The sequence below is a fragment of the Benincasa hispida genome, chromosome 11, assembly GCF_027475165.1.
Source record: "Benincasa hispida cultivar pf3 chromosome 11, pf3_genome.v1.1, whole genome shotgun sequence".
Lineage (NCBI taxonomy): Eukaryota > Viridiplantae > Streptophyta > Magnoliopsida > Cucurbitales > Cucurbitaceae > Benincasa > Benincasa hispida.
In genome coordinates this window covers 63,602,134-63,613,480 of record NC_143488.1, presented here as the reverse complement: position 1 = coordinate 63,613,480, position 11,347 = coordinate 63,602,134, and the positions used below count along the sequence as shown (strand labels likewise).

Below are 11,347 nucleotides of genomic sequence, written 5' to 3'. Positions count from 1 at the left end.
CGAGAGCGAGAGAGATAGTGGAGGTATGAGCGAGAGCGAGAGTAGCGAGAGTGGAGGGGACGAGCGAGAGCGAGAGGGCTGCGCTGTAGAGACTATTAGCGAGCGGATGAACTTTATGAGTGAGAGCTAGGGATTTGGGTGAGAGTCGAGAGGGGAGGAATTTGGCCTTTATGAGCGAGAGCGAGAGGGATTTAGGCGAGAGGGGAGGGATTTGGGCAGAGATATATATCTAAATATATAAATAATATTTATGAAAACAAGAGAAGTTGATGCACAGGTTATAGAATCTATCTATAACAATTAGATTAAAAACAGTGCTACATTCAATCATAACTAATATATTATGATTTCTTTCTTCCGAGGGAGCATTAGCTCGACATCAGATTTCATTCTCCGAAGTAGAAATGGTCTCAGTATTCCATGCAGTTTTGCTACCATCTGCAGGATTAGAATATCTAAATATGGCACACTTATGTAACAAATGGTGCTGGAAAAAAATGTCAAAAGAATTACCAACCTGGGCCTTTCTGTTCTCTTGTGTTTCTTCTTTTTCTTCAGCTTGACACTTTCCAAAGAGACATGAACTAACAACGAATCAAACATCAATAAAGTCTTTCTCCAAATCTCTAATGCTTTAGTATTCCTCTCTCCCCTAAGAAGTATAGATGAATGACGAAACAAAAAATGTATCGCATTACCAAAACTCTTAGAACTTTGTGGTTTTTTTAGCTGGTTTATATTCAGAAACACTAAAATGTAGCCAAATAGCATTACCTCAGAAACAGATTCAAATCCTTCATTACGGCTGGTGACAATCTGCAAGGAAAAAGCTCAAACCTAGATTAAAATTGATGCGAAAAAGATCTAAAAAAGGGGGAATGAAATTGTAGATTGAATTACCTCAGAACCAGATTCAAATCCTTCATATCTCTACCGATCTCTCTGTTCTTTCTTCAATTTATTTTTTCAATCATCGTTGGAATCTTCTCAAAGCATCGACTATGACTCTCGCTGCTTGTTTATCAATGGCATCAGGAGTACGAAAAGATGCAAAATCGATTTCAAATAAGTACTACATGGACCGACATTGCCGACCTATCTATGGGTTCTGCCATTTCTCGTTGGTTCTACATATCTCTTACTTCTCTACCTCATAAATAGATTCATCGAGTAGGTGTTTGAGGGAGTGATGATCCAAGAGATTGGTTTTTTTGGCATTTTTGGTTGCCATTTTTGATAGCTTTCGATTTCAGTTCTCTTTGCCGTCTACGAAGGTTTGTCTGAAATCTGAGAGAGAAAGGAGAGAAATAAAATGTAACCTAATATCATTTTCATAAGAAACAAAAGGGGGGGGGGGGGGACTGGGAGGAGGTGGCTAATGGGGAAAATAGGGTTTAGAAAAGGGATAGATAGGGATAGAAGCGGGAAATAAAAAAAATGGGGGGGGGGGGGGGAATGGGTTTTTTTTTTTTTTTTTTTTTTTTTTTAAGGAAAAAAAAAAGAAAATCGGATATTTAAAGTCGTAATGTCGGTTTAAAACCGACATTAGAGATCCGCTTTTTTTAAAAAACAAAACCGACATTATACATCCGGTTTTACTTTTTTCAACCGACATTAAAGCTCAAAATTCTTGTAGTGTATGAAATATATCGTAGGTTGCACTAGCTCTCGAAGTTCCCAAAAATTCCATATCGCCTTCTTTGAGATGGATAGCTAATGAACCTTGTCCAACTATGGCAAAATATTCTGGATACGTGGTCAATGGTTATTACTATCACACAAAGAATCATGATGATGTTAGGAGGGTTCAAAATAGTGGAGTTAGTATAACGGCTACCACAATGCAATTCTCTAGTGCCAAGGACAAAAGGCCCGTCATGTCAGATATGCCCTTTTATAGTGTAATACAAGAAATATGGGAGCTTGACCATCATGGATTATCATTTATTTTATTCAAATGTAATTGAGTTGAGAATAGAACTGAAGTCAAAACAGACGAGTTTGGGTTTACTATTGTGGACCTCAATCGTATTGGACATAAATCAGACCCATTTATTTTAACCTCCCAAGAAAAACAAGTGTTCTATGTAAAAGACCTCGCAAATTTGGGTTGGTCAATTGTTTTAACATCTCCACGACGAACAATTGAGGATGATTTTTAAGAAGATGAAATAGAAGATATGCTACAAGAGTGTGGTTATGGAGGTATGCAAAGAATGTCCAATGTTGATACATGAAGTAAAATAAGCTCAAACATTCAACCATATATTCAACAACCGTTCACATTTCTTTTTCTTTACAGTTTGTTATTGTAACTACTTGTATCAGTCAAATGTATAAATAATCATCATTTACAATTTGTAGAAACAACATACAAAGCTTACAAGAAAGCTAGAAATCTATAAAAGAAAAAGGTGTGACTTAGCTCTTGAATAAAACTCTTCTCCTTCCCGTGGATGTAGGCATCGTTTGCCGAACCACACATATCATCGTGTAGATCTCGTCCTTATCTTTTCTTTTACAAGATTGCATGTTCTTCATCGTCTTCATTCACATAGCAATCGCTCGAAATAATCAGAAAGAAAGAAAAGGGTTAGCAAAGTTTCTGCAAAACGATAGAGAGAATGAGAGAGAGAAAGAAATTAATTGTTCTGAAAATACCATAAAAAACAAGAATAGTCATTCACTTTCATCAGGCAAAAGATAGTGGGATATTCCACGTGGTGCACATCGGTTGGAAGATCGTGGACAAAGGAGGACCAAGTTTTCTATAAACTAATTTAATTTGGGGCAAAATAACTTGGTGTTCACGATTTGGATCAGCAAACATGGCCTACAATTCATCATTTGGGCTTTCACAGTTCATAATCTCAAGTGTGCAGGCCCAACAATACATCTATTAAGATTGATGATACAACATCCACATACATTAGAAATGAATGTGAGGGTAGATGGGTTGATAAATAATGTATTAAACATGATATGTCATTTACTATGGTTATATGTATTTAAATATTAAGATTATATGTCATTTACTGTGAGTTTTTTTTTTTCCAGATTGACATGGAAAATTCAACAAGTAGTAGCAAGGATGATAGAAATATGATCCCACAAAACATAACATAATAAGTATTCCACGTGGCCCAATTACAATGTCTGAGTTGGCACAAATAAGAACGTCTGGACAACGATTGATCATTGTTATAATGAACATGGACAACCGATTGGATTTGGAGCAAAGAAGATGCAAAGTTATATAGGAGTTTGTGTTCGACAAAAAATACCTATAACGTATAATTCTTTTTAAAAAGTTCCAAACCATTTAAAAGACAAACTTTTTGATTGTGTAGCGGTATGTTTTCTAAAATTTTAATTCATGTGCATAGTAGTTTATTAGTTTATTAGCTACTTTTTTCATTGTGCAGATGTCGTTCGATGTGGACTCTAAGTCCAAACATTGTATACTCATGTCTGCATCTAGGAAGTTTTAGACTTTCAAGACAACATTGACTTAAAAGTTCATACTTCCATTTAAGGATGAACACCTGGTCTTGCAATTTCCTCCCCAACAATATTCTCATATAGAGCAAGATCAGTGGACATCGTTCGTCAATGAGCGATTGAGTGAAGAATGGGATGTATGTCATTCACAATAAATTAAATGTCAACATTATCATTGTTTTGATAGGTAACTTCAACTACATTTGTTGTATAGGAAATCAGTCGTCTTGAAAAAGACAGACATGCGAAATGTGTATATAATCATCACATTTCTTGGAAGGGTTATGCGAATCTTGGCCAAGAATTAGTAAGTTTTTTGACTTAAATTAAATATTTTATTCTAATATGTTTATGCTGATTAAATATATATGTTCATGTAGAACCTATCGAATGATCCTTCTTATCGGGCGACTTTATGAAAAGAAGCAAGAAAAGGAAAAAATAATGAATACTTTGATGAAGCAACTCGAGAATGTACCAATCAGATTGTAAGTTTATATTGTGCAAAGTTTAAGATGGCATATATATAATATTTGGAACTTGTGATGATATAGATATTGTGTGAAAATTGTAATATGTTTTACAAGATAAATTGGTTGAAGTCTATGAAGGTGAAAATGTTCTAACCAAAGCATTGGGTACAGAGGAACATTGGGGACGTGTTAGAGGAATGAATGATTTTGTTTCCCATTCCCAATATTTTCAAATTAGTAAAACCAAAGTCCTCAATGAGCCAAAAAATTGAAGGAAGCTCTAGTGAAAAAAATGTTCGACATGGTAAAATGTCAAGAGAAAGAACTCACAGCAGACAATCTCATCAGTCCAAATCATCTGTTGGAAGTGTTGCACTAAGTGCATCTGAAGAAGAAGATACTGAGAAGATTCCTAAAGAAGATTTGAAGGTAATTTATTTGTTGTAACTTTTAAATTTTAATCATATTGTATGTGCTTAACCATGCATGACATAAGTTCTTTTAAATTTGTTAAGGGGACACCATGCCACTTGGCTATAGGAAATATAGATAATATTGTTGCAGTAACCACAATATTTGATGATGATGTGTCATGGTTAACTGTTAAAGTTTTGATTGACATTGTCATTGGAGAATATTTGCCTATACCAATTCTTGTGAAGGGTAAAATAGAGTCCTTAAATCAAGCAATGGGCAACTTCGTAAAATGGCCTCGTGAACTTGTAGTTATGGTTGACGAGAAAAAAGTATGTCTCTTTTTCAATATATGAGTTTGGTTATTTATTATTTTTCCTACTTTGAATTTTTGTAACTTTGGTTATGGTAGGACCATTCAACAATTAAGAGCTTCAACCAATCCTCCAAATATACTGACGCCAATGGTACCATCAAACTATTGAACGGACATGTCATGCATAAAATGAATGATGTAGACATGATCCGTATCACTTTGGACGAGCATATATTTGGAAGAGACAAATTTATTTATTTTGGCTACGATGATCTAATCTAATATTGCAATATGGTTGAAATAGGCTACATGTATATTTTGACATACATTGCGTAAGTATTACTCATCTAGATTCACTCATATATACTTTGTTTCATGTTTAAATAATAACTTTTACTTTGTTTAGGTATCTTTGGGATGAATGTGGTCGTGATATTATGAAGATGTTTTTTTTATAATTGATCAAGCAAGATTATCGCCACATGTGAAGTTTCAAGATATTCGATCCAGAAATTTAGCCAATCAACTAGAATTGGCTAATTTAGACCAATTAGTCCTTATTCTATATAACACAGGGTAAGTAAATATAAGTTCTTAAGTTATTTTTAATTTGCATTATATACGTACTAATATTTCAAAATTTTTGCTTATTATAGTTATCATTGGATATTGATTGTAATCAATCTACAAGAAAATTGTGTTTATGTTTTGGACTCTCTTCGAAGTAAGGTTCAAAAGAATTTCCATGGAGTTATAAATATATAAGTGTAATTGAACTTTCTTAACTCTTAATTGAAGTATTTATGTTTAACTAATATTTTCAAACTATTTAATGGATTGAAAACATGGCAAGCCAAGCACGATCTCCAACACCATCGGTCTTCTCCAAAATGGAAACCTGTAAAGGTAAATTTGCATTCATTTTTTTAACAATTTATGTTCATTCGAACATAAGAATAATTGTCTTCAACTTCTTTATATGTAGTGCCCTCGTCAATTAGATTCTGTAGGATGCGGGAACTATGTGCAAAAGTATATACACGAAATAGTGTATAATTCTACTACTCCCATTACTAGCCTCGTACGTAAATTATTTATTTTTTTTATATAGTACTAGCTTTAATTTAATAAATGGACGTAAACTTATGTTAGATTTATTTATTTTTTCCTCTTTGTAGTTCAATACAAAAAATGCATATACCCAAGGAGAGATTGACGTAATTCGAACCCAATGAGCAAGTTTTGTTGGCCGATTTGTGTAAGGATGTAATTCTTGTTTTTTGCCTCAATAGAATATAAATGCTAGCTTAGAATGAATGCAAATTTATCTAACCATGATCTGTTTATTATTGGAAGATTTATGTATAATATTTTTTGTGTTCATGGGGTATTTGGTGTTAAGTATTCATGGAATTAGTACTAATTGATATTTGTGAATGAGAGAAATGATGGCTTGGTGTAAGTATTCTATGAAAGTCTGGTATTGTTATGCAAATGTTGGTGATTAGTATGTTTATTTCATATTTTGATGAGTATATATAATGGATTGAAAATATTTATTTATGGGTAAATTCATAGGTGGAAGACAAATATTGATGGCTTGCCATGCAAATTTTTTTTATACTTTTTAATATAAAACAATGACGGACATTTCCTGACCCAATACGAGACATATAATGTCATTTTTAACTTCTTGACCAAAAAAATAGATTTGGCAATGGAATTTAAAAAAAAGGGACAGATTTTGGGCTTCAATGTCGGTTAAGAGGGTATCATTTGAAAAAAGTCTTCGGTTGCAACTAACATTAAAGGGCTTTAATGTTGGTTGAAAATTTCATTGAAGACCTTTAATGTCGTTTGCAACCGACATTGAAGACCGTGTTATTAGAGCCCTTTAATGTCGGTTTAAAACCGATATTAAAGGCAACCGGCACTAAAGGGCTTTAATAACACTATCTTTAATGTCGGTCGTCAACCGACATTAAAGCCTGAAATTCTTCTAGTGCTCGTGTTTATCAAGTATAATATAAAGAGCCCATGAAGCCCAAATCGATATTCAATAAATAAAAAAAAAAAGAAAAAAGAGGGAAAAAAAGGATTTCGATCCAAGAATGGTGAACTCAAAGAGGCACCATTTTGAGAGGCAAGTTAAGGACCCCATATTGGAAAGATGGGGTGGTCTCACTATTTTTAAAAGATACATGGTATATCTCTCATTGTCAATTAGTTTTGAGAAGTGCGATTTATGTATGATATCAACCAAAAGAATGCTGTTGTTGATGGAAATGTGATTGGGATGTAAACTTTGAACATTAGAAAAAATTGTTTTGTTTTTATTTTTGAAATTTGGCTATGAATAAAAATGTTTTCTTGGTGAAGATGAAAACTATGGTAAAGAAATTGTGAAAAAACAAGCAAACTTTTAGAAAACCAAAAAACTAAGAACCAAATGGACCAATGGTTATCAAGTGATGTTTAAGTGGTCAAGTACTTTTTAGTTTTTCTTTTCTTTTCTTTTTCTTGTGAAAATTGCTTATTTCAGAAGTTATCCCAAATACACCTTGACCATGACTATTTATTGAGGAAGTTACTATACAACTTTGAAGATAAGGCCTCTATAAACCTTAAGTTGATAAGTTATGGTATATTTAATTCACAAAACTTCCTTTCTATGCATTTCGATCGTTTTTTCTCTAGTTGTAAAGATTTAAACATTCAAACTGACTGTGTAGAGCTTTCTCAGGAACTCATTGAAGGCTTGGGAATCTACATTCTGTCTTTTGATAGACCTGGTCATGGAGAGAGTGATCCTGACGTGAAGAGGACGGTGAAGAACGTGGCTATAGACATAGAAGAGCTTGCAGATCAATTGGCATTGGGATCCAAATTCTATGTTATTGGAGGTTCCATCGGCGGAATAATAGTTTGGAGTTGTCTGAAGTACATTCCAAACAGGTAAAATATATGGCATATGCATTTATCTTTGCTAACTCTATTCAAGGCCAAAGATGAGAATATGATATATGAATTCAGTACTCTCATTTGTGTAAACTTACAAGATTGGTTGATTATACTACTTTCTTTCTGTTAAATTGCCCCTCAACTCAAAAGTTTCAGATGATGAGTTCAGTATATTTTCTTATATCAATATATTAGCACTCCCTCTCATTTGTAGGCTTGAAAATTTATTGAAAGTCCAATAGTGTAAATCAATATCGATTGGTGAAGAAATGACATTACTGCCTGCTCGGATAGCTTGAACATAGGATTTCCTACTCGGATACCATATTAAATTGCTAATCAACCCAAAAGCTCATACATATAGGTTACAGTTAGTTTAATTAAATCGATACTTAAGCACTTTCAACTGTTTCTTTTCGTGTAAGGTGACATAGCGATTGGGAAAGAATTTGATGTCTCATGAATCCTAATAGGCTGGCAGGGACAATATTAGTAGCTCCAGTTATCAACTATTGGTGGTCAGGTCTTCCTGCAAATGTATCTAATGAAGCTTTCAAATGGAAAACATTGCAAGACCATTGGGCTCCAAATGTTGCTCACTATACTCCTTGGCTCATATACTGGTGGAACACACAGAAACAATTTCCTGCTTCAAGTATTATCGCTCACAATCCCGACATTCTTTCTCCCAACGACAAAAATCTCTTCCTAAGCTCTCATTTCGACATGAGTATATGGTAAGTATTTTTTTTCTCGTTTGATAATTGCATTTTGTTTCTACAAACAAGCAGAACTTTCTTTATCATGTGGAGAAACAGAGAGAAAGTTGAATAGAAATCAAACCTGAAGTTTGTTCTTTAAACAACTTATAGTATATTGATCACTCACTCAGAGTATATTCATCCCAGACCTTCAAGCTGATTTTCTCTTTTTGTTGCATTCTCTATCGATTGAGAAGTGAGCTTTCTAACCATCAACATTTAGGTGTGGGGGTTCTCTTGACCTTAACTCTGGTATGGAAGATGATCTCGTTTGTTTTATAATCTAAAACTAGCTTGTCCCCTTTTTCTACTTTAGATTATGCTGGAAATGCGATCAAAGTTTTATATTGACTAGGTAAATGGAAGATCATTGTTATATAAGTGAGTTTAATTATCTCTGTTGGTACAAGCCCTTTCGTGTGAATCAAAACATAAAGATATGAGGTCTTATGTCCAAAGTAGACAATGTTGTACCATTGTGAAGATCTGGGGATGAGTTTGTTATCCCTAATAGATTACACTAACAATTTTTTTTTTACAAAGCCTTCCTCATTAAAAAGGCTACATATTCAATTAGCTATTGGAGCATTAGGTTACATACCTCACTATGAGCCTCAAGACTTTTTTGTAACTATCGACTAGGTCTTATCCTTCTAGTTCTTCATACCTATTCTTTTTTTCGGTTTCTTCTAAAAAAAAGCACAATTTGATCAGCTATCCTTCTTTTTGTTGCATCATTACGTATCATGATAAACAATCTACAATCTCTTTGAAAATGTTTGAGTAACTACTGTATGCGGTCTCCCAGGTTCAGATTAGACAACAAGGTGAATATGAATCACTCCATCAGAACTTAAATGTTGGATTTAGCAGCTGGGAGTTCAGTCCTCTGGTCCTAAAAAATTCATTTCCTTACAATGACTGATCAATCCACATATGGCAGGGAGATGACGATAGGGTCGTGTCACCTAAACTGCAACGCTACATTGCTGAAAAGCTTCCATGGATTCGCTAGCACGAGGTACCGGGTGCTGGACACTTGTTCTCTTATGCTGATAATGTTTATGATTCTGTCATCACTGCTCCTTTGTTTGAAGAGAAATGAGCATATTTGAGCATGTTTTCTGGTCTTGGTGGGATTTCCTTAGAATTCAAGGACACTGTTGTACGACCAATAGAACATATCTCGTTTATTTATTTATTATTATTTTTTTGGGTATAATGCTTTGAGTTTGAGAATGCCATTTTCGCTTTGTATCTTTCCTTCACTCAAAGTGTCAACTTGGACTTAATGGTTCACCTAAGAAACACAGACACAGACCCGGATATAGGATATGGGTATAATACGATACTACAATACACCAATATCTAAAAATTAAGATATAGATACGTTAAAAATATATAAGATAATACCCAATTAATAATTGTTATAATACTTATTTCATGCATGTTAGATTAAAGTAGATTCAAGAAGAGAGTGAATATTTGAAAAAAATCTAGCAATGTCGAGTGGTGGTTGAGCGACTAGAGAGACGGAATGAAAGATGCGGAAGATGAAGATTGAAAAATGAAGTTGAGGATGGAGGGGTATGAATCATGATTTAGATAGTGAGAGAGAAGAGAAGAATGAAAATTTAATTATGTTCAAGTTTTTTCTTTTAAATTTTAATGTTTTTATTCTTTATTGTTTTTATCATTTTTAATATATTTTGTTTTGAATTGCTAGATTTGAATGGACTTCTAAATAAAATGGGTTGTGGGTAGGCTTTTTTAAATGGTTGGACTTAAATTTGGAAAAAAGGGTTCGCTTTTTAAATGATGGTTAGACTTAAATTTGAAAAAAAGGGTCTTTGGACAAATGACCAAAACCTAATGGAGTTTTTTAAAAATGGTCACCAGTCTTTTTCTTTGAATAAATGGCCAAATGATTGGTTTAAAATTTTAATAGGATTTATCAAATATAAAAAATACCCCTTAACAAAATATCTAAATACCCCTTAACAAAATATCTAACTAATACTAACAAATTTAAAATTCAAATAAAAACTAATCCCTGAAATCAAGTGTTGCCAATTTATTTTAGTGAACAACCTTTGGAAAAAAAAAAAAATCCTAAAAATGATTTCTCAAATTAAGAAAAAAATGGTTAGTAATAATATATTAAAAAAAGTATTACCTAACATAAATTCGGAGATAAAAGTTATAAAAATTATGAGAAGTATATATATCTAATTTTGGAATAATGCCGCAAAAATACTATGTATATAGAGAATAATGCCTAATTTGGGATCTTTTACTTCATATCTATAGTATCCTTAAAAAAGCTAGAATTCCGCTACACAAGTACCTTGTACTTATACATTATGTTTGTTCTTGAATCAAATAGGAGACAACAAACTTCACTAGGGAGTTAGATAAATTGGAGCGAGATCAAGAAGAAAAATGAAAAAGAAAAAGAAATCGACGAGGGAGATGCAAATGAAAAACAATTATAGTTGGAAAGATGAACAAACGAACTACAATTACAATCATGTTGAGATGAACGAGCGAATAAAATAGGAACTATTCAAAGTACCTACTGACAAAAGGGAAGATTCTACTACTGTATACCTTCGTTTTGTTGTATTGCTGATCCATCGTTCATGTCTATGTTGCTGCGTATATACCATGGAATAAAAGAATAATCTTGTTTTAAAAAAAAAACAAAATACTGAATATTTAATATACATCTAAATCATAACTAATCCTTTTCAATTAAATCCCCCAAAATCTCTATACAACTTAAATCGCACCGTTATCTTCCTAAAAACGGAGGCATGAGGGGGGAGAAAGGATATGAAATGTTGGATGGAAAAAAAATATATGAGGTGGGATCCTATACCTCACAATTTTAGCCATAAATCATATAATTAAAAAAATGG

The 11,347-nt window shown here is 33.2% G+C and overlaps 1 protein-coding gene across 1 annotated transcript; it reads left to right on the top strand.

Moving 5' to 3' along the window:
• Nucleotides 1-4,229: 4,229 nt before the first annotated feature.
• On the top strand, nt 4,230-9,531 carry LOC120090766 (uncharacterized). The gene is given in 7 exon segments (XM_090307027.1): nt 4,230-4,403; nt 4,490-4,720; nt 4,801-4,855; nt 7,437-7,659; nt 8,139-8,368; nt 8,371-8,402; nt 9,235-9,531. Coding segments are annotated over 7 exon segments (1,242 nt in total).
• The last annotated feature ends 1,816 nt before the right edge of the window (nt 9,532-11,347 follow it).